The 24,739-nt window shown below is 35.8% G+C and overlaps 3 protein-coding genes across 4 annotated transcripts; 1 reads left to right on the top strand and 2 right to left on the bottom strand.

Annotated features, from left to right (window-relative positions):
- On the bottom strand, nt 6,690-8,812 carry LOC18596816 (dof zinc finger protein DOF1.4). Its single transcript, XM_007025518.2, has 2 exons — nt 8,569-8,812; nt 6,690-8,385 (listed from the first exon to the last, which is right to left on the bottom strand). The coding sequence occupies exons 1-2, from the start codon at nt 8,626-8,628 to the stop codon at nt 7,363-7,365; spliced, it is 1,083 nt and encodes a 360-aa protein (XP_007025580.2). The 5' UTR covers nt 8,629-8,812; the 3' UTR covers nt 6,690-7,362.
- On the top strand, nt 18,116-20,129 carry LOC18596814 (squamosa promoter-binding-like protein 3). Of its 2 annotated transcripts, none has more exons than XM_018123284.1 (2): nt 18,116-18,601; nt 19,775-20,129. In XM_018123284.1, exons 1-2 carry the CDS (start codon nt 18,291-18,293, stop codon nt 19,893-19,895), a joined length of 432 nt encoding a protein of 143 aa, XP_017978773.1. In that variant the 5' UTR covers nt 18,116-18,290; the 3' UTR covers nt 19,896-20,129. The 2 variants fall into 2 exon arrangements, with proteins under 2 accessions (XP_017978773.1, XP_017978774.1); XM_018123285.1 differs by having other exon boundaries at nt 18,136-18,595.
- LOC18596813 (mitochondrial arginine transporter BAC1) lies at nt 21,326-24,447 on the bottom strand. Its single transcript, XM_007025515.2, has 8 exons — nt 24,144-24,447; nt 23,738-23,827; nt 23,026-23,127; nt 22,764-22,868; nt 22,577-22,675; nt 22,320-22,508; nt 22,125-22,223; nt 21,326-21,967 (listed from the first exon to the last, which is right to left on the bottom strand). The coding sequence occupies exons 1-8, from the start codon at nt 24,243-24,245 to the stop codon at nt 21,833-21,835; spliced, it is 921 nt and encodes a 306-aa protein (XP_007025577.2). The 5' UTR covers nt 24,246-24,447; the 3' UTR covers nt 21,326-21,832.

The following is a 24,739-nucleotide window of genomic DNA, read 5'->3' as shown; positions in this document are numbered from 1 at the left end:
CTAGCCTTTCCTTGTGAATCATTCTGGTCAGCAAAATAGCTTGCTATGTCATAGTCTTGATTATCTTTTACTTTACTGGTTCACAAAAAAAGAATAGGCCAATGTTACACCCACTTCCAGAGAGAACATTTTCTTATTATACCATATTTTATTTTATATATTTTGCTCTTCACACATTACAACAAAGCATCTTCTCATGGAATGTAATCATACAAACTATGTATGTACCAAAGTAATTAGTACCTAAGTGGGATTTGGGCAATCACACCCCCACTATATCCACGTGTTTACATGTGATCTTTAACAAAGGGCATTTTAGATTATAAGAAAAAAATTTTATATCACAAACGTCTAATCGAATCTGTTACCGTGAATGATTCGATTACATGTGTCTTAATTGTTATTTAGATATTTATTTCTTTTTTTTCATATCTATCTTTCTTAATTAATAAGTCTACTTTACAAACATAAATGATAAGAGAGAGATGGTGTAAATTGTAGAAAGTTTAGTTTCAATTCGAAAATAATTTAATAAAGTCAAAGTTTATAATTACTTTCAATTTGAACAATACAAAATTAAACTTTTAGAAAAGATTTTGAGATCAATGAAATGCCAAAATAATATTACCTGTTATGTAAATAATGATGGCAACCAAGGTACGTAGGGGTGGAATTTTTCATTTTCGTCCGCCCCACGCCCCCACCCTGACCTGACCTAGTTCCTCTATGCCCGAACCCTTGGCCACATCCAGCTAACTCACCCGTTATTTCCACTTGTCTTCCCTTGAAAATTATTTATATTTTCATTTTTTAACATTTTTTTATGAAAACATTTATCATCTTTAAAATATATATAATTTTTAAATAATTTTATACTATAGTAGTATTAAGTAATAAAATCAATAGTATTATGCATTTGTATATAGTTTGGAAGTTTGTTTGCTTCCCAATTCTCATGCATTCTCTCCCGATTCAATTTCTTTTTCATTTATTTTTTTTTATTTGGGGAAAGAAAATGGGAACTTAATTTTTTGAGTAGGAGGTACAACATACTTATTATTAAATCAAATAATCGAATATTTTTCTTTTTGTGTATAATTAATTAAGTTTTTTTTAAATTGGAGGTAGAGAAATTTGAACTATATTCTTTAAGTAAGGAGACTATGTACCAATTAATGAACTAAATGTTAAAGTATGTGTATAATTATTAAGTTGAGGTTAAAAGCTTCCTAAATGAAATATCCAAGGAGGAAAACTTATCAACAAAGGCACAAACTAGAAGAGATATTGTGCCATGATGAGGTCTGAGCAGACAACTTGTTTGACAAGAATTTGGCAAATTAGGTTAATGCTGGTCCATGCATACGCCATCCCACAAGAAAATGAAATCAATGAGTGATTTCTTTACACCATATAAAGGACTGCTATGTACTACCAAAGACATAAACATGCACCAACAATTTAAGGCTCTTGGTCCCTCCCTATCCTACAACATGTGCACAATGAAGAATAAATTTTGGGTCCAGAACATCCCAATTATTTATTTATTGTTAGTGACAAATAGAAATAGTCATAAATTAGAACTTAAAGGTAGGATTGCAAGCATTCAATGAATAAGTTTCTTAAAACTCTGACCAGTCACTAGAATTATTTTTTTTTCTTTTAAAGTTGAAAACCAAAAAAGTTGAAACATTTAGGTCAGAGAACTTTCAATATAGTGGTGTGATTTTGCTGGAAATTGCTGGACAATTTGACAGAAACTTGTTAGGATTATTGGGTTCCAAACTTTTCTAGTACTCCAATAAAATGATGCCAACCAAGTTTTAATTATCTTTGTTGAAAACTGTTACGTACCCCTGCCATATGTAGATACACTTCATTTCTAACTCTACATATACAGTCAAACATATCTTAATATTGTAGGGAAACAAAGAACTGGCATCATCATAAATACGATAATAATTACTACTCTTTGCCTTTGTCAATACATGTTGTTTCCATGGTGTAAAACACAAAATCCTGACTGTAAAACTTTATTTAAAAGGCAAAAACATGAAATGTACGAAAAGATAGATACCTTTTCTTCCTTTAGGTTAAAGATTTCATTGTACATATGTACGCAACAAAATACATGATTCTTGTCAATGATTTGAAGATAAGGTTGACTGGGATTTCAACAAGGAAAATATGTCGTAAATCCTTGTGGGGTTGCTTGGAAACGAAGGTTTGACTCCATAATATGACCCAAAATACAACTCCCCACACGCATACTTGCCTTAGTCGTTATATGTTCTCTTCAGGTTGCGTGGACACAGGTATGAGATCACACAGCTCTTTCTCTCTCTCTCTCTCTCTCTCATAATTAAAATTCCTCGCCAACTGCTCATGTCCTGCTCATATTTTCCTGGGATTGGCCTACTTGTCCTCTTCCCTATGGCTTCTAAAAGAATGATTTGGTCAGGCTTGCAATGCAATATATTTGATTGAATTAAATTATTATGGTAATGTAGTTGGTGGATTTCAGAACCTTTTGATTGAGACTGATTTGGGTTTTTTTTATTTAATGTTGATTTTTTTATAGTAAATTTCTTCGAACTCTCATTGTCAGCGCCAAAATTATCGTAATTGAGTGAGGTCCTCTGTCTAATTGTCTTCTACTTATTATGTCAGATGGTGAAGTGTGTGTGATAGCAACACAAAAGAAATTTGTTGCCAACTAATAAAAAGATGATTAAGGAAATCAAAGCTTTTGAGAGCTGAGAGCCTGAGACAAAGCGTTCAGTGGTCAAAAAAGATGAAAATCTTCTTGTTTAAAGTTTCAAAGATATGGCTGGATGTATACATATACACCATTTCAACAGGGGAAAGAAGATTGCTGGTTATGGACTTGAAACCCAACTGAGAACCGGGGTGGATGGCTGATTCAAGATTGGGGCCGGCACCAAGCCCACGGTTGCATTATTCTTCAAGAATAAACCTAAGTTTCGTGCCTGGCACAGCCTGTGCTACAACTCACAATTCCTAGAAAAGGAACATCACAGGAAGCCTAGATTAATGATCACCTCAACGCAATACAATAAAAAGAGTTAAAATCCTGTAGGGAACTCTGTGTTTTTCCCTTCATTATTTCACCCCTGCTTGTTGCGCTTGAAATAATTAGTTACAACTCAAGATCAGACGAAGTACGTAACATGAAATTAATGTAGACATAAGCCCAACCACGAACAGCCAGCTGTTTTTCTCATGGATACTAGACCAGGGTTTTGTCAGTTGGGGAGGCTCTGAAATGGTAAATCTAAAAGTGAAAAATTAAATTAAGCTCTGGTCCCCCCAGACAATCCCCGGACACCCAATACGCCTCACGTAACCTACAAGCTATCGATGAAAGCAATGGGACAAGGTGGGAGGCCCAGCCGGCCAGCGGCAGCCGTGCCATTTTTCTTTCCTAGACTAGACTCTACAACCATGAGGAGCCTAAGATGAAAGGTCACATAAAAATGATTGTGGGTTGTTCTTAGGCTTTTCAATACACGACACAGCGTCCTAATTTGGAGAGTGCATCAAATTTTTTAGGCCTATTTTGGGGTTACATCAAATGGGGACATCGAGTACTTCCAATTTTTAACTTGATTCAGACGCATTTGTTTTACTTTCTAATATCCGAGAAGTAATTTGGGTGGCAGCCCCAAATTTTATTTTTTTACTGGTTTATTTGAACAAATTTCACTTTTTGTAAGGAATTAAATCTTTATTTGTTAAAAATCATAGGTTGAGGTGATACGAGACCATGTAGATGAAAACTCACCAAAATTTTATCGACATAAACACATCTAAAAATCATATTTGTATCATAGTCCAATATATCATTGTATAACGAACATTCTTGCTTAAACTTTACCTTGTTATGTAAATGTGACACATAGGGATGTCTATAATAACAATATATATTTATGAATTATTCTTACGTCAATAAATGTTTGTTTTTATTTGACTTATGATAAAAATTTCGATATTAATATATATTATATTAAAATTAAAATTTTATAAATGTTCAATTTTTTTTACGATGACAATGCAAAAGAAATGAAAATTAATTTTGTAATATATAAAAACAAGAGCAATAAGCATATAAAAATGGAAAAAAATGTTTTATTTTGAAATATATATCTCCAAAAAATTTAAAAAAAAAATGGCGATGAAGGGTGTAGTACATAGTTAAGCCGTTATCGAGAGCTCCCTTCAATTCCACCAGCTGCATGAATATAAGTTTAGGGTTACCACTAGTAGCAACAACCAACAAGAAGTATGTATGAGGCTTCGACTGCATGGTGCTGGAGGTCATTGAACCCAAAGAAATACGAAATATTTGAAAGTTTCCTTTTTCATTTTTGGCAAACTATAATTCTGCCATGGTACTGGTTACGAATTTAGTGTCAAATTTGGCACAAATATTCCTAATACATGAATAGAATAATAAGATTTATATATAGGACTTTGAATTTGTACCCAAGTCTGTTTCTACTCGAGAGAATCCAACAGTTACGACTTGGAACTCCAATCTGAGATGGAGGGATTGAGAGGAGACTATCTCCTTTTGTATAATCCAAAACTGAATGTACCGAATTAAATAGCATATGTGATCCATCATTACTGATTATCGAACGAAATATATGGTAAAAGACCAAATTTCTACCTAAAGTGCACATACAAATATTGGATTAAAGTTGCAAAACGATAAACAATCAATTGCCTTTGTGCCGTATACACCCTCTTATTAATACATGGATATAATAACTCAGAGCAATTTGAAGCTAAAACAGGCCACAGTCGGAAAAGCAGAAGAATTCATAGTTTCTCAAGTAAAAGAAACTGAGCTCTTGAACATGATTCTTGTATAGGAATTGGCAAGAAGGAAAAGAAGAAAAAGAAGGACAATGGTCAGTTCAAGAGCAGAATTAAATACTCTAGCTCGAAACTAAATTGATCCAGGATAAAAGATCATATATACCATAGAGAAGAAAGATTTTCCTTTCACAATCTGTATCTAATACTACACAAGACTTGAAAGCAACTTAACTTAGGCTTAGTTCCCAGAACATTAATGTCATTTTTCTTTTAAGTTCTTTATTGTCAATATATGTGTTCGTGTGTGTGGCAAGGGTATTGGGTATTGGGGTATATATCAGCATCAAGTGTTTGTCAGCAACAAATATTCACAAACTTAGTTTCTTGGGTAGTTGTAGGTCTCCATGCATCTACCACTTTTACATAAGCTGCGAGAGGATTCTTACTCTATCTCTTTGGGAGTGATTGAACTTTTTTCTTGAGGATTTAGCTATGGTCTAATTAGATAGTTACAAAAGGCAAGCCTTTGTGATCAGAAAAAACCTTAAGCTGATCATCTGAAGCATGCAAATAATTTAGAATAACGGACTTCTAATTATGCTTTTCATAATTTCATGACAACCTTGAAAAATCATACTAATAATGAAAGTGTAATTAGGTCAACTATCATTAGTTTCATTAATTTCTTTTGTCATGCTAATCAGGATTTTGGTAGGAGTATGAAAAGATGCTGAGAATCTTATACTAGTAGAGATTTTAGCAGCTTTTTAATGTACCATCCCCCACCAAAGTACAAGGTTTGGAATCCAAGACATAAAAACTAATTAGATATGCAATATCTCGATTCTCTACAAAATAATTCAAGATTGGTCTATGTACTTCTACTATGTTAACTAGCTTTCACATCCCAATCTTGGATTTTTCATTGAGCAAATGCACACTGACTTGTGTTTTGAAGGCATTTGTTTAAGTGCTATTTTAAGAAATATTTTAACATTAATGCATCAATTAATTGTGAATATGATAAAGTATCATACATTGGATGTAGATTTTTTTTTTATTTCATCTAGAAAAGTTTATGCTTGTTCACCTAAAAGAGTTGGCAGGAAATGCAAGAAAGCTAAAATGGGTTAATGCATGGCAAGAGTACTAATTAAATCTAACATTTAATTACATTATTAGTATTAATTAATTCCTGAAACATGTAGGTGCCCGGACACTCCCTGATCTTTCCCTTTCTCTTCGTAGCACAGGTGATTTCACAGACACAAAACACATGCAGTCAAACAATACACAAACACCGAGAGAGAGAGAAAGTGATAAGGGAATTGGTGTTTTCACTGGATGCAGCCAAGCTGCTAAAATCCAAGCGTGGACCTGAAGTCTCCCTTTGCCCTCATGCATCTCTTGCTGGGATAAAACCATGGCAAAACTCTACTGTTTAACAATTGGTGTAGCTCTCTCTTTCAGTCTTTCTCGAATGTACTCCTAAACCAGGGAATGAACAGCATGCACTAAAGCCAGGGTACTAAAATCCAATCCCTTAAACTACAAAAATAGCCAATCTATTCCCAGTTTGGCTTGACGAATCTGGTCATACGTTAATTGTCTAACTTTACAAAAAAAAAGACTGACATTGATACATATACATTGCATTACATATAATACAACTTATGATTCCTGTATATCGTATATAAGTATTAGTATATATTATTCTCTGTGGATATGTATCAGTATTAGCTCAGCAGCTTTAAGGTTTAAAGATGTCATGTAAGTTTTCGTGGTTTCAAAAGGCATTAAAGCTCCTTACCAGTCACACCAAGAAGAAGAATTCAGAAACATAGTTGTAACCAAAAAAAAAGCCAACCACGGTAAAATAAGTGCGCACATTGCTGGTACAAATCTCCCTCTCTGGTATACCATTAATTATACCCACCCCCAAAGCCACAAAATGAAAAACAAATGGAAAAAAAATGGAAAAAAAATAATTAGTTCCTCATCTGATCACTGTTGCTGAGGACTGAAACATATACCCAAAAACCCAACCTAATAATAACAATACATTAGGGAAAAAGAACATGTCATGCAATATATACATACGAAATAGAAGCCAAACTTACTGGACTAAAAAGTTGCAGCAAAAGGAGCTAAGCCTCTCTCTTCAACACAGCCGCAGACGTTGATGAAGAAGATGATACCTTCAGCGATGAGATGAAGAGGATCCGAGGTTCCTCTCAGCGCAAATTAGTGATTTTTCAACCTTGATGATAAAACTATAGGCTGAATTCTTGCAGCTGACATGATCGCTCCGATCCAAGCTTCTCCCATCCATGCTTCAATACTCAACTTTGATTTATTAGAGATTCTTTTTTTTTTTTTTTGGTTTGTTTTGAATCCCACCCCACTATGACTATAGAATCCGCTACCGACAGTAGCAACCACCGAAACTAAGTAGCTAGGAAAAAAAAAGACCCAAGAAAGAGGGAGACAATTGAAGAATAAGAAGTCTAGTTTTTGCTAGATCAGAGAAGTGACTGAGGACCCAATGTTTGTTGGATCATGCCAAGCACCAGCGACACTCGTTGTATTCCAATAAACTGCGGGATCAGATAAACCAATTTGCTCGAGCTGATTCTGGCATGGTAAATTCCATTCCATTCTGTTTTGCCCTTCTTCAACTTTGACATCTTTCATTGTTAGCCCATTTTCACTATTACCTGTCATTTGAAGATCTTGGAAAGGTGCTAAGGCTTGGAAAGGGTTAGGCGCTTGAGTATTTTTAACACCACCATTCATGAATTTGTGTTGGTGAAGAGTAGAAGCTAATAAAGAAGCAATGGTTGGTGTGGTGGTGGTGCTAGAAGAAGAGGATCCAAAGACATTGGAATAGCTTGAAAGGAGTGGATTTGAAGTGACTACATCCTGGATTTGCTTTGTCGGGTTAACGTTAAAACCATTTCGATAATCACTATCACCAGTATCACTAGACACAATCCCAGAAGAAAACCCTAATCCAAGAGCATTCAACTGAGGCTGGAGATCATAGCCTGTGACAGTTTCGACACCTGAAACTCTTGAATTGAAACGCGGAAATGGAAGATTCATATCAGAAGGGTTATTGGCTAACCCATAAAACAAAGGGTTGATATGATGACTTGAGGTTGAAGACACATCGATTTGAGGTTGAGATGGAGGGTTAGGATTGGCACCAGAAGTTGGGGAAGCTGAATCAATGGCTGAAGCAGGCCTCTTCACACGCTTGTTCTTCCTACATCCACCACCCACGGGAACATTCCTTAGAGTGCCACCTCTAGTCCAGTAGCGCTTACAAGCCTTGCAAAAGTGTCTTGGCTGCGATAAACTGTAGTTGTTGTAGTAGCAGAACTTGGTGTTTGATGAATCACAGCGAGGACACTTAAGGGCTTGTTGTTGCTGCTGCTGCTGTTGTTGTTGTTGAAGCTGTTGTGGTTGCTGTTCTTGGCTTGGTTTCTCCATAAGCCTAGCTGTTGACGCCATCAAGTCTTTCTCATCTATATGATTCTGCAACCAGGAGAGGGCAAAAAAAAGGGGAAGAAAACGAAAAAGAAAGAAAGAGTTGAATGAGGTGTTCTTAGGGTAAAATAACAACACAACAGAGATATTCTCTTCCAAAAGCAAAGCAACAAAAAATGGGGTCATGTTTTGTCTAATAATTGATTTAGAGAGAGAGAGTGAGTGAAAAACCTGTGGCCATTCGTTAGTAGTTGAAGAGATGACAACCATCTTCTCACAGTTGCTCAACATTTCTTCTCTCAAAGGAATCGTTGAAACAAAGAGTAAACAGACAAAGAACAGGTGGCGACGTGAGTCTTTGTTGATGGGGTGAAATATTACTATGACAGAACCCAGTATATGTGATTAGCATTACAAGAATATAAAGTACCAATTAAAACCCTTTTTTTATCTTTGATTTGTTAATGCAAATTTTCACGTGATGGGTCTGGTCTATAATTGAAATTGAGTAAGATAATCTTATGCTACTTCTACTACTACAAACACTGTAGCAGTAATTATATTAATTAAAAAGCTTGAAAAAGAATATGTATGGAGAGGAGGAAAAATATTCAAAATCCAAGAAGAAGACAGAGAGGTAAAGCAGCACAAGAGATGAATCTTGAGAAGTTCAAGAAAAAAAGAAAGAACATAGCATGAGACTCCACATTCCCCACTTCACTATACGTAACATTCCTTTGTTTACATAGATAGATAAAGAGAAAGAGAGAGGGAATCCCTAGAGACCATTCCCCAATGCAATACTCATTCAGCAAATCCCACTTCTTTACTTTATATTTTCATCATTATAGTAGTCATATTTTTGCATATAATATACACTATTATACATTATTGTATAGGTTATTAAAGTTTTTAAAACCATAGGAAAGAGAAATATTAATATGTTGTACGGTGCCATTAGATCAACAAGAAATCTGTATCCTGATCCAATGGCGCAAATCAATGCTGCCTTTGCTCTCTGATGGGACATCATTATATGCACAATGTGGTCATTGTTGATGATGCCAATTAGGTTGTCTTAAAGTTGGAACAAAATTTGTACATATTTCAAAATTGAAATCAATGTATGACAAACAAACTAAAAACCCAATTTTTTTTTACTATCATTACATTTTAATTAATATGATCAAATACCATGAATGGGGGGGGGGGGTAATTTTTTCCCTTTTTGTGTGTAACATATATGGCTCCTAATGATACCAAAGAGCTGTCCCTATTATACAGTAAATGAAAATTAAAAAGCAAATTGTTAGAGAATTTGAAACTTCCATGAGAAAACGACAAAGAGGGGCTCCATGTGGAAGTCTAGCTTATGTTGTTACCCCAGACTCCAATCATACAAAAAAAAGACCAGACCACACTTTATTCTCAAGGGCTCCTTGCCTGTGTTCCATACCATAGCTTCCTTTCTTCTTTCTTTGGGTTTTGAGAGAAGGAAAGAAAGAAAGGAAAGGAAAGAAACCGTTAATGGTGTCAGAACGAAAGAGAGAGAGAGATTGAATTGTATCAGAGTAAACAAGAGTTGCAGGGCCATGTGGTGGGCAGCTCAGCTTATAAGTATAAAGCAAAGTATATAGCTTAGGGAAAAAAACATGGATTTTGTAGTCTTTCAAGGGATCTTCTCCTCTCCCTAACACCCCATCATTATTCTTGCGCAGTCTCTCTTTTCTTTAAAAAAAAAACAACTTTGATCTATGGTAAAATATAGTAATATTTACTGCCATTTTTGCCATTCACAAGAACTTTTTCTCTTTCGGGGTTAATTAATTAATTTTCATCTTAATTATGGCTGAAAGTACCGTCTGTTATTTGGCGGTTGATTTTATAGTACAATGGCGTGTTAGGGTCGAGGAGGGATCTCTTAAATCTTAATCTGGCTTCACCCATGTTAGTGTTGGAAAAGAACCCATCTGCTTATACTTTCTTTTGCATTTTTTTTATATAGTCTTTAACCCCTTTTCTGCCATTATCATTCTTTACTAGTACCAAGTTGCATATAGGAGAACACCAAGGATTTAAACATAGGAATCATTGGGGAGAATCGGATGAATGATCTCTAGTTATTAAAATATTCCGTTAATTATCCATTAAACCAACAATAATATAACATTACCTAGCAAACATAAAAATCATTGGTATAAGAATGATGGTCGTTCTTTCATTTACATTTTCTTAGTTGACAAGAAGTTAATCAATTTGGAAAATTTTCTTATATACACATATATATATATATTAAAAGTATTTTATATTCGGGTTTATGGTGAGTACCAATAGCAAATTTCCTACTTGTCTCAAATTTTTTTTTTTTGATACTTGACACTCGAATGTGATTATTTTAACCCGTACTCGATACGCATATCATTACTATGTATAGAAATAATTAATTACATCCAAACATGCACTTTTATTAATTTGGATGTGATAATCAATCTATCAAATTATAATTAGTTAGGTAAGGATGATTGAAATAGTAAATCAGTTAGATAAGGTAAGTATCTATTTTTGTGGCCTGGATGAGAAAAAAACAGAGGAAATAGAAAAAGGCAAAGACAAAAATATCAATGAAGACAACCTTAAGCAGAGTTAATGGAACTCTTTTCATATGTTGAAAACTTCCATGTAAGTTTAGTAATACAAAATTTAACGTATTGTCAACTTACAGAAAACATGGGGGGGGGGGGGGGGGACGACGAGGCAAGATGTGACACATCCCCAATTTAACCCACCCACTGCTTATCCTAAACAGAGCACCACCATCACCATCCATCTCTGACGGACCGTTTCTTATTTACATTATTTTGAAAGGGAAATGCTGTTTATTTGTCTTTGATGATGAAGATGGTTAGTGGGTTGCCTTAATCAGAATTTTTTTTTGTTTTTGTAGAAAATTAATGTGGCATTTATAACGTGGGGGCGTATGGCCGTAAAGAGAGGGGTGTTTTTGGTCAATTTATGGCGGTGGGGGGCGGAGGGGATAAAAAAAAATTAAAAAGGAAAATTGGGATTGGGGGTCCTACAACCCACCACCACCACCACCACCCACACTTTCAGTCGCTGACTACCCCACCACATCTGGACAAGAGATTCCAAATTGGCAAACATGAAAGAAACCCGACGCGCACGTTAAAGGGGAGTCTGTGTTTGAGCCATTTGAGTGAGAGAGAGAGAGGGTTTGGGGGACCAAAGCATCAAATCCAAGCCAACTGTACCCATCAAAGGCTGACCACGATGCACCCCAAACAATGTGCAGACAAAGATCTCACTCTCTATTTAGGTTATTTTTATCATTACGATTATGCACTTGTTTGGGGCACACCACTTACCCTGGTATCTAAACTACCCATTTTGCCCTCACAATAAACACGAATCATTCCATTGGCAAGGGTAAATTCGACCTCTTACATGACCGGGAGCTAGGTTTTGTGAAAACTCTTTGGGGTGCCCCCAGCATTTGTGTTGTTACTACAGAAAGTAGTATATGTAAGGATTATGATGCCGGAAGGGAGAATGTGAATGGATTCTTTCCAAGGCCATATATTCCATTTGATGACTTATACATCATGCATGTACCTCCCTGTACTTGCATTGTAAAATTGTAATGTTTCTGTGGACGGTGATGACTGTTCAAACAACGCCTTGATATTCAGTTCATGTGGGAACCAAACCCAGCACATGCCATGGTTCATGATGGTCCAACTAGGCTGAGCCTATGGGACTCTGAAATGACCTAATCACTGTTGATTAGGCACTTACATTGAGAAAGAGGGTGCTAATTTAATCAAAGGGGAAATTCATGGACAAGTCCACTAATCACACTCAACTAATAAAGATGATGATTATAATGGAATAAAAATGTGTGCACCAAGCAATTTAGCCATGCAGATAACTATGAGCAGATGTTCCAATATCTCACGATTTGCCCCATTTGGAAAGAGTTTTGACTTCTTTTCTACTAAATCAACCCATGATGTAATTTATTGAGAACAATTCATAAGCAAAGCCAAAATCATTATAAAAAGTGCTGGTTAGTGATTTTTTTTTTGTTCTTTTCAAGCAAAGTGCTAAATGATTTAGGCTTAGTTTTATTGTTATTTGTTCTATGTGCTTCAAATAGCAAAAAGTAAAAGTATAATATTTGGGTATAAATTTTTTTGAAATTTTAAGATGTTATACACCCAATCACTCATTTTTTTAGTTAAATAGTATGATTTTACTTTAGTTAAGTATATTCTTTTTCGGCCGATTTTCAATTGTAAAAATTTCTTCAAAAATTTATCAAAAATATTTGAAAGTAGTTTTTATCGAAAATTCGATGAAATTCTTTTAAGTGTTTTTGGTAAAAAAAAGGAAAATTTTTTAATGAAATTTAAGTATAGTTTTCACAAAGTTATGGGATTTTATATCATATTTAATGTTTACCAATTAGGAGTATCAAGTCCTCCTATATTTTTATTTCAGGTGTAAGTTTTGGACATTGATGAAATGATGAGACTATTTCCCAATAGTGTAAATTTATACCAGGTGAATGAGTGGGAAAACAAAGCAAAGAAGACTGTAAAAGACAACTACTGTTTTAGACTTTGAATCTCACCCATGAAATCAGAATGATCATGATTTCATGAAACTGTACTCAACAGCACAATTATATTTTATAGAATAGCACTAGTAATGATGAATTCGCCCTATCCAATTTCCACAATTTCTCCAACCTATCATTATTATTTATTATTATTTTGGGAACTTTTTTATCCTCCTCGTTAAATTTGATCTTAAGGTGAATGGTTGGTACCATCCAACAAATTAGTTGATATATATATATATATATATAGATGTTTGATATAACAGACATAGACCAAGATTATATATAAAAAATACCCCATGTTGGTATTAAAATAATGGGCCACTTAACCTAAGTGGAGAGAGAGAAATTACTGGGGAAGAGTCAAACCTGGGAATTGGGTCTTAAGAGCATGGAAAATTCCAGTGAAGGGTTTTTGGTCATTCATGGGTCTATCAAAAAAGAATCTTCATTACAAAATTCCAATCTTTTCTTATAGACGTAGCTTGCCAAGATAATTCTGGACTGTTGCTCCTGGAAGTTTCATAGTGCCGCCGGGCTCCCGTGGGGCCTCAGGAATGTTGTGGTGGGGGGACAGCCTCCAGCTTATTTTATTAGGGACTGTGCTAAACAAATTTATCTTTTTCTGAGAGATAGGCCAATTTGTCTGGTAGAGGAGGGCCGGAGATTGATTAGAGAGTGATGTTGAGATTCTCCCACGCTGCTAGATTAGTTCTAAATATATATATATATATATATATATATATATATTCATTTCAGTTAGTATTAGGAAAAAGTAATGGGTAAATGAGAAGGAGGGGGTCTCACTCTCTCCCAACCTGTCAACAGGTCATGTTTTCAGCTTAATTTAATGCAACTTCTAAACTCTTAAAATATACAAATCATGGCTTCATAATTATGTTAAATCTGACCTCGATTCGCTTACGTTATCTCAAATTCTCTTCATTTGTAGCCTTGCTGTTGTTTATCTTGCATAGATTTATAAAACCAGCATGAATACCAGGTTCTGCTCCATGCCTGTTCATCTCTGTATGCTTCTCTAAGCCAAAAATATGAATCAGAGACATGGACTGACCTTACAATAAGGCATATATATATGTATATAAATCTTTGATTTTGGGCCATGGCTTCACAAAGAAGGCCTTAAATCTTTGCAAGCCTCGCAACCACAGCCTGCAAAACCATTGAAGTTCTCATATTTCTCTAGCTTCACCATTTCTGAACAGTAATAAAGAAGCACCATCCTGCCTTTATGTTAATATTATATTTCCTTTTCTTTGGTACAGTTAAATAGATTAGTTTGATAGTGACAAAAAAAAGGGTTAACCTCTTTTTGTTGCTTTCCTAAACCTATATTTCATCATTGTCTTTAATTTGTCACTTTTGAATCCAAGTCGATGCAACCAGCTCTGTCCACATGCAGTATGAAGAGCTTGACTTCAATCCAAGAGTCAAGCTCAAAAACTACTTCATGTAGTGTATTAACAAATGCATGCACACACCCAGTTTTATGACATTAAACTTATGAACAGAGTTAAAAGTTAAAAGAGTATGAAAGAGAAGGGACACTGATTACTGATCTGAGGATGAGAGTATGGAAGCCGTTGTTATCTGTTATTATCCTGATGGGACCTCTGCTAGCTGCTTGAGAGTGGTAGTGGATCCCTGGTCCCCCAAATACCTATGATTGACATACGACAATATAGCTTGATTTGGTTAGGGATTCTGGACATTTAAAGTCAATAAAAACCTTCATAATCTCAGTGCACTGTTTTATTTTAATTTATTGGGTTGGTTTGGGTCACTATAAATGACCATAAAGTTGAAAAATTTTGCCCCCAAAGGCTTTATTTTGGACTAATTACATGGAGGAGAGAGTGTACACTATCCCTATTCCATGGGCCATGGCTATGATATACAATTCAGAAAACAGCCCAAGCAACCTTTGCTTTTTGTTGTTAGACCAGGGCCCTAGCAGGCAACCCGTAGATGTTGATAGCATCCTTTGGGGAATTGGATTGAACAAAGGCATGGATGAGCCCAATGTTACTTTCAAAAGACACCTAACATTTGTGGACCATAGTCGGCCCAATATTTTTCTTGTTCATTTTTTTTTTTTTGGTAATAACATATAGCAACTTGGATATATAACTTAAAGCTAGCTAATCACATCCATTATTTTGAGGTCAAAATTTCAAATTAAATAGTATTATCTTTACTAAAAAAAATACTATATCATGATAAAAAATGACTTGATTTTGATTCAATAACGACCTTTTGTTCTAATACTGAGAATCGAGATAAAGATGGTTTTACCTAAAACTTTTTTTTTAGTAGGGATGCCAAATCCTAGGCATTAGGTGACTGAAATTATATAGGTGGAGCCAAAAACAATTAAAAAAAAAGTGATCCTTACATTAAACCATGAATTGTTGGGGTTAATCAAACCCTGCCTTGACCTACTGAATTTTGATGGAACCGCGGCTAGAGCATCCGTGGTCCCCTAAACCATAGCTCCATTAAATATTTACAACTTCACAACCTCAGAGCTTTATTCTTTGGTTACTGAGATTTTTCGCCCTAACTACATTCATCATCACTCTGAGCAGAGAAATGGGGAAAACACAGTTCAAATCTCTGGGCCAATGGTCGCCTATTTCCAGGAAAGTCCGAGAAAATTAATGGACTTAACACTTTTGGGCTCTCTGCTCAATCATAGCCCCGAAATCACAGCTTATGAAAATTACGAAATAGTTCCATTGCTCTTCAATAATTAATTCAAATGGTTTGTGTGAATCTTCCCATAGTTAATTTACAGGTTTACCATTAGTCTTTAATCAGTAAGGTAAATAATTTGTCATTTGGTTCAACTAGGACGAAGGACTTTGTTTCCCATGGCGACGAATAAACATGATGATTTGACATCATTTAGTAATTCGACGAGTGAAAATGGGTCATTGTCTTTCATAATAATGTTCAACTAATTTTGTCCCGATTGATCAATGAAAGGAAAACCAAATTCATTGTTTCATCAAATCATTATCAAACATATAGTTGTTTGATTTTAATAAAGGCAAACTATTAGGCACTTGACCTAATGATGATGAAAAAAGATGAAAGAATAACAAAAATACCAAAAAAATTTTTTTTTTTTCATCATAAGAAAGAAATTATAAAGTCGGATGCTTCCACATCTATAAGTAGACATCGGAAAGAGAAAAAGGTGAAAAGATATCAAAAAATTAAAAGGTAGATTACATCTTTATATAAAAGATACGAAATATGTAAACTGTGACAGATTTTTTATGAAAAATTAGATATAATATAATTTATCATATCTCGATGTATCAACGTAAAAATTCTCCTCAAACAGATGATTGGAAATTGATAAATATTCGTTTCTTATCTTTTATCGGGACAAAAAGGATATAGCAAAATGAATCATATTGTTCACAAGAAATGGTGCTAGTAAGTATATGTTTGCTCCACCACCTATCAATTTAGTTTGCTGTAAGTAATGATCCACATATAGAGTCTTGTCTTTGACAAGTCCCTTTAGGAATCCAGGTTTGATAACTCCAATGGATTTGAAAGGTGCAAAAAGCAAACAACCTGATAGGCTACCTAGTATTCTTTCTTTGCTTCTTTTCAATGCTAGGCTTTTAGTTTCGAACCAAAAAATTGTCCCCGAAAAAACTTACTTTGATCTCTCCCTCTCTGTGTATTCTCTCTTTAAATTAATATTATATATATATATATATATATATATATATATATATATTTGTGTTGGATACTTACCTGCATTCGACATTTTATTCTGAGTTCATGTAATATATAATTAAGGGCGGAAATTAACACTAGATTTTATGGTGATTTGGCAGGATTAAGTATTGACTTTGATGGAAACTGTTACACCTTCAAGTCAACCATATAGAAGGATCAGAACTTGAGTCCACTGAGAAAAGCATAAGTGGTTAATTAATTTTGAAACTTCAAAGTTTGAAACTAAAGGACATGTAGCCAACCATATATATTGAATGCTTTGGGGGGGGCGGGGGGTCGTTTTCAGTACAGAAGCTAACAATATATGTGAATCCAGCTGCGCATGGTTTCTCGAATTGAATTGGCGTTAACTTGATGCAGAAGCAGCTGACCTCGTACAATTGGACATGGGGACCAACCTAGACGATAACGTACGAACGAGTGGTCCTATTTTTAGATGATGGAAGTTGTAACAGAGGCACGAGGGCAAGGTTCCCACTTAGCTGCCAACCCGTTGGCTACACCAAAATGCAATGGGAAAACAATGGAAAAAGGGGGAAAAAAAAAAGAAAAAAAAAAAAGGAAGAAGAATATAGGTAAAGATGTCTAGGACATATGATAGTTGGAAGGGGTCGTGCAGTACGTGTCGAAGCTTGATAGGTTTCCGTAGCTAATAACGCATTGGACCATACCCAGGGTTTTTAACCCCTTTCACCTTTCACCCTCCCAATAATACAACTTTAGATGCCAGCAACACGGACCCCCTTGCAGTGGAGAAAGGACTGTCGAATTTAATAAAGAGAAACTTCAAAAATTACATCCTTAAGAGACATGCAGAACTGGAAGAACAAGTCAAGAACACGGATTATTTTAATTATAATATATAAATACACACAGTAATTCCATGGATAAATCTGTCTTTGCTGCAACTTTTTGTCGTTAAATGGATTGGAAACCAGCTAAATTCCAAGCTCTGCGATTGGAGCAGAAAGAAGCCGCCGTGGAAAATGAATGGTGCAAGTCGTCATAGACAGAAAATACTACACGAAGAAAAGTCTTCAACATGTCTATATCTATATATATGAATATGTAGAGGAAAATTCTGTCTTTCTTTTTTGCATCAGGTATATTGTTCAATATCGAGGGTGAAGTTTTTCGCTCATGTGACATTATGTTAACGTGAATTTGTTGGCAAAGTAGTATGTTTTTGCATTAAAAAGTCAAGAGGAAGGAGATGGAGCCAGACAGGTAGTACTAAGTACCGTATGATCTTTGCTTGTAAGTGGAGTTTGTAATTTTTTTTTTTTTTTATCTTTTGTTTTTGGTCTCTACAGCTATCATTAAGCCTTCGGGGAGCAAAATTTATTCCTTAGCTTCCTACCTTTCACTGTTGAACTAATGCTGACGGGGACAGAAATGGAACTTTGTGGTCCTCACACATGATTCTCCTCCTTTTCTTCAACCTTCTTATCTGGGTCTTTTTTATTCTTCTTCTTTGTTGTCTGAAACCTCTCCATCTCATCCATCTTCTCTTTGTTTTCCCAAAACCGAAATGGCAACAAGCAGAGCTGAAGGGAAGAGGAGCCTGAAGGAAATGGCTGAGGATGAGGAAGAGGAGGAGGACGAAGATGCTGGTGCTCTAGGGTTTGTAGATGAAGAAAAGAAGAAGAAAGGAAAGAGAGGATCCAGTACTGGTGGAGGGTCAGCACTGCCTTCTTGTCAGGTTGAGAACTGCACTACTGACATGAACGATGCGAAGAGGTACCACCGCCGCCATAAGGTCTGTGAGTTCCATGCCAAGGCTCCGGTGGTTCGAGTCTCTGGACTCCAGCAACGCTTCTGCCAGCAATGTAGCAGGTTATTGTAATTCCAAAAACCCTAATTTTCCTTTCATATTTTACAACATTTATGTTTCCTTCCATTGCTCTCTGAATCCATTCCTTGTGGTTCATATTGTAGCTTAATTAGCCTTTCTTTGGTTCTAGTTACAAGTAAAGAAAAGAGAAATTTTGAACTTCATTAAACCTTGAACAAATCAATGGGGTTCACATGCCAAGGACTACTAATTGCTTAACTATATTTCTGAATTCTAATACTGTAGAACTAATTCTGTGATATATTTATCTTTATTCATGAACTGCTACTCATTTTTATCTAAAAAATTAGATTTTAATTTGTACTTTTTTATTTTGAAACTTTAAAATTATAAACTTAAAGTTATACGCACAAATCACATGATAAACAATTATAAGAAATACATCAAGAATCTTACTTCTATTTTCATAATAAATTAATAATATTATCTCAAGTGCATGTCAGATAGACATATCAACCCAAATCTAGTCCACTAAGACAACAGCACATTTCAGATTAAAGTCTAAATGGGAAAGAGGGTAGAGGAAGGGGGCGGGGGGGTTGTGAATTTCCATTGACAGTGATCCAACCCTTTAAAAGTATTAGCAGAGTCCTATGAATCCATTAAATATTGATTGGTACATTTTGTTTCTCAGAGGATCATCCTCATAATTTGATGAAAGACACAAATCAAGATCACAGATTCACAGTAAGCTGATGATAAAGATTACAAGAGCCTTCCGTTGTCCGTACCCCTTGACAAATGTGCCTTCAAATGCCAAGCAAGATGATATTAATTTCCTTGGTTCATCCTCATGCACTATAACAACCATAGTCCTACACTTCCAACTAGATTATATCAGGATTTTTGCAGGCTTTACTTGTCAAAATTAACTGCAGGCACCCCCTCCAAGGCCCTGGGATATGTATTTGTGTTAATTACAGACGGTTATTCGGTAAATGCCTGCATGGCCAGTACCCGTACTTGAATTCATAATGGTACTTCAAAATAACTTATAAGAAGGAAAACTGTTCCTTTTCTTGGTGTTCAGAGATCAAAGCTAAATAGATTACTTGTCAGTTGTCAGCAAACTTAATCCATCGTACAGTTCAGAGGAGAAGTATTTTTTTCATTTCTTTTTGACAGTTGGTTTTGATCTCTTTAAGATGATGGTTCTGCAGGTTTCATGAATTATCGGAGTTCGATGAAGCAAAAAGGAGCTGTCGAAGGCGTTTGGCTGGACATAACGAACGGCGCAGGAAAAGCTCATCTGAATATCATGGAGAAGGCTCAAACTATTAACTAGAGGCAAGCTTAAAAAGAGTCGAGTTAACTTAACTCTCTTCCAATTATCCCCATATATACAAGGCCCTTTCCAATGCTCAATTTAGATGTAACTATATGATTTCTAAGCATGCTCTCTCTCTTCTGTCAATCTTAATTTACCCTTTAGCTATACACCGTTTCATGCTCTACCTATTGTTATATCTGCATGAACATTAATCGATCTTTATCTACATAGCCATTATGAATGCTTCTTTGTTTCTTTTTTTTTTCTTCTTTTTGGGGGTCTAATGTTTTCTTTTGTGCTTCTTGTTTCATTACATACATTTCTAACATGACATTAGGGTTCACGTCTCTATGCTGATTTGAGAGGGTTTGACAGCAAATCTAGATAGAAAAAATGGGTCCAAGTTCCAAAAGCCTCGTCAAATCTTTAGTTTCTGATTCATTATATATAATGGATCCATTTTGTTCAGCCTTAGGCGTCAGACTAAAGCAAGTTTAGTTATTCATCATTTTGCTTGCCGACAGACGTGGTTGCAATGTCTCTTTCCTCATGTGTTTACTAAAGTTGCTTTTTCAGTGCCAAGGTTTTAAACGTTTCTGATAAATGTGGCAACTCGCTTGTTGCGTTAACCGGGTTGGTTTCCTGGCAATTACGCGACAAAATCAAAAGTCTTTATTAATTTTTACATGAAAAGCACGTAGTGCCAGGTAACCATCCTTCCTTAGAAATTGAAGGTTGGTGTGATTCTACAGCTTTTGTTGCTTGTTACCAGAGACCAAAGCGGTCTAGCAGAGAGTACTGTGTATCAGTGCGCTGTCTAGGGTAGCAGATGAGGCAGAGTTTGGCACAGTCGTCATGCGAATGATTTTGTTGACATGCGTCTACTGATGAAAACATAGGGAAGCAGGAGGAGAGAGAACTACATGTGCTGTAATGAGTGAAAAGGAAATAAAGTAAACGACTCAGCCTAAGGTTTGGTGTTTGTAATTACCTGGAAAAGTCAAGAGTTACGGTTTAAATTTATCCATTGCTTACTCAAGCTTGCTCAAATTGTACCCAAAAAATGAGAAAGGAATAAACTTCCTTGGCACACAGGGAATTTCCTCCATGAGGATTTGATGGACTTTTGTTGCTTCAGAACTCGTAACATTACGCACTCGGCACTTGATCTTCACATTCTAGCAATTAAGCAATTAATTTGTGAAATTCCAATTCTTTTTCATTTCCTTCTACCTCCTTGTAAACACCTTCTAACTGCAACGAAGGAAATACTAAGATTGGACTGGTTAATCTTTATCTAGTTCGGACCAAACTGAATGAACAAAATTAAATATGGAACCATCGTACACTACCTATGCATTCACATTTATTTTTCATGTAGCAATGCACAGCAGAGCTGACAGTCTTCAGTCCCATAGAGAGAAGGTAGAGAACAAGGGGAAAAGGTGAAGGTGGGTATCAGTTCCACTGCAACAATGTACACCCTAGAGCAATTCAATGGCCACCAGATCATGGCAGTACCCAATCAATAAAAGATACAGCATTCGACTTGCACAAATTTGTACGTCCGATGTTTATTCTACAGACTCTTGGAATTTTAAGTTCTAACCATTAGTTTCTTGACCAAGCTTGGTTAAGGAGCATCCTGAACCAGACAACAACAAACCTATGGAATTCTTCCTGCACTGCTAATAGGAAGGCACGAAGAACCCGACATGGAAAAGAATTGGGATAACTCAACAAGATCACCGTTGTTTCAGCCGCTCAATTATCATTATTACATAAACAAGTCAAAGCACCCTTTCTTCCACAAAAACCAAGCTTCGAGATCATATCAATTAGACTCAAGGATCAGCCATGCCAAGATGTGAGTGAAAAAGATCAGACCGATGTTAAAAAATAACAACGAAAAGTTAGAAGCCTCTTGTAATTAGATGAATCAGCTTCCTTAGTCGTTCTTTATTCCGAGAAGCTTCATGGCTAGCTCCCAGGTGACAATTGCCGCTGCATTAGCAGGAAATGCTCTCACTATCGTAGGACCCAATCCTGCGTAGCATCCTCTGAGTCCAGCCCGCCGGTAAATCTACAAAGGCAATGAAATAATTAGAGCACCCTCATTTTCTTTCAATATCATTTTGATTTTTATTGAACCCCACATGCTGCAACCTACCCATCTTCCGGTGCTAGGAAAGGCCAATTTCAATATCATAAAATATAGCGAGGGAATCAGATCATCTTACCGAATTTAAAACTTGAAAAGGATTTGTTGGAGAGCTTTTATCTGGAGCAGTCTGGATAACGGTTTTTGCTACATCCAAAGGTAAAACAGCTGACCAGAACTGGAAAAAAGAATTAGAGGATAAAAACTAAATTTAAAAAAACCATATGGAAACTCAAACTAAAAAATCGAAATGCAAGGCTATCAGAAGGCTTACAGCTACACCACCAAGACCACCACTTAAAATTCCAATTCCCATATTAATCAAGTTGCTATGGTTAAAAGAACCAGTGTTAAGCTGTAAGTGCAGATAATGACGGACATACTCATATACACTAAAAAAGACCGCATTTCCAAGAGATTCTCTTAACAATGTTGTAGAGCCCCCACGAAAGATGCCTGTAACCTGAAAGGCCTTCTATTAGCTTAAAATCATGTCTGAATTAAGTTGTCGTGAAGTAGAGAATTTCTCACCCCATCTCCTTTTATGGTTTTAAGTGCACAATCTAGAGGACTACTGTAGCTACAGGACTTTGGAACCACGGAGTCAGTGCCTTGAACTTGCATCCTACACTGGAGAAGGCCAATGTCACAAGCATGCTTTGGAAAGAACAGTGATCATAGAGCAAATAACAGCACAACATAAAAACTAATCCCCTACCTTCACCAACTCTGATGGGCATAGAATAAAACTTATAATAGCTCCACCAAAAGCAGCTGAAGGAATTATTACTTGGGGCTGAGGTCCAGTACTCTGAACTCCTCCCTTCATTAGCAAAAAGAATTAAAAGAACGATTAGAAAGTTACTATGTGTTAGAAACATGCCTATAAAAGTTATTTAAAGCAACTGGGTTCCAATCTTGTCTCTGCAATAGGAGTTTCACGGATAAGGTATGATCACCTCCAATTTCCTTTAACGAACCTGCAGTGACTGTTTTGTTTGTGAATAAATGCCAAAAAGAAGCGAACTTTCAAAAGCCACTCCAACAAAAGATGATGTTGCCCCTGTATAAAGTCCTCTAACCTGCCAAAGCTAACTGTCAGTTCTCCAGAAAAATCAAATATGTCAAGACTAAGGGAGAGGGTAGCAACCAGTTATAAGAGATGCTAAGATTTATGAATAATTATAGGATTTGACTGCTGCACAAAATGAACAGAAGATATATTTTATATTCCATAGACTACCTTGTACATTCTAAAATTCTCTCAATTTATATAATAGACCACAATCTTTGTTTTAGAACTTGCAACAGTGGATACTGCAAAACATCCAAGATTCTTTGATCTCTTCTTTACCCTTTTATATTGATAACAATTTTGCAAATTCCCTTCATCTTCACAAATCCCTGGATAAATTCAATAACTTTTCCAATAAGTGAATATCAACAGTTTTAGATTTTAGGACATCAGCGGTGAAGATCCACTATAGTAATCCATACAAAATTGAGCTATTCCATACTATAATTTTGAAATCTGAGACAGCTGAACGTTTTATAAACAAATAACATGATCGTCTTCCACCACATGTATTGCTTTAGATGTCTAAGAGTGGTGTCACTAAAGGACAACTTTAAATTCTTTGGCTTCTGCATAGGGAAAAGGAAAAAAGGAAAAGAAAGGCTCAAGAAGCATACCCCTTCTGTTGCAAGTATCCTAGCAGTGCAATGCAAACCATTCCTGTATTTAATCCCATGCACTTCAGTATTGTGTTTCTGCAACTTCACCTGACCAAGGGACAATAGATACAAAAGAAATTTATTAACAGCAAAGAAATAAAGCTTAAAAGAATCTAATCTACATTGAAATGTTTCAAAGAGGAATTCAATATCATTTCCCAATCTTTCAATTCAACAATCGACTCACATTCCTAAATATCCTAATCACCCAGTTAAATTGCCAAAAATAAATCTTTACTTACAATACAAAAGAAGCAAAATCATTTGTAATATAGTATACATTACTTAACAAGCATAATTCTTCAAAACTTGTCCAGACCCACTTCAAAAAAGCTAGCAAAAAGGGATAAGCAAGAATTTATACCTTGACAGTATCGAAGGGGTGACCGGTGATGACGGTTGCAACACCAGCGAGCAGGCCCGCGAGATACTCTTTGTAACCGGAAGGTGCGGAACTCTCTCCCATGTCCTGTGCTTTGGGTTATACTATATCGGTTCTGATAAATCTCTAAAACCTTTTTCAGTTTGAAAGCAGAGGGAACATGGGAGATTGGGGTCGCCGTCACCCGTTCAGTCCGCGTCGTGTCGGTGACTGTGAGAGAGAGAGAGACAGAGTTGGCCTTTCTACCACAATGTCGGTACTCAAAAGTTGAATATACCACCAATTCTTTCCTTTTAATTTGGATTATAAATGGTTTTATTTTTAATTAAATTAATTATAAGCCATATAACTTTAAGTGCTTCAGGAATCTTTTCTTTCTTGCTTTCTTTCTTTTTTTTGAGATACTTCACGAATCTTTTGTAATTTTAATGGAAGTGGGTTGCTGACAATCTGCCAAATCCTGTACTGGTTTAATTAAAACCCAAAGAAAGGAGTCTTCACAAGTCCAATAAAACACTTAAAACATCTCTGCTTCAATCTCTCCATTTTTGTTCTCCTTTACAACAGAAGAGATTAGT

Source organism: Theobroma cacao, chromosome 6 (assembly GCF_000208745.1).
Source record: "Theobroma cacao cultivar B97-61/B2 chromosome 6, Criollo_cocoa_genome_V2, whole genome shotgun sequence".
In the NCBI taxonomy this organism is placed as follows: Eukaryota; Viridiplantae; Streptophyta; class Magnoliopsida; order Malvales; family Malvaceae; genus Theobroma; species Theobroma cacao.
Note: the sequence above shows the minus strand (reverse complement) of the source record. Positions and strands in the feature narration are given on the sequence as shown.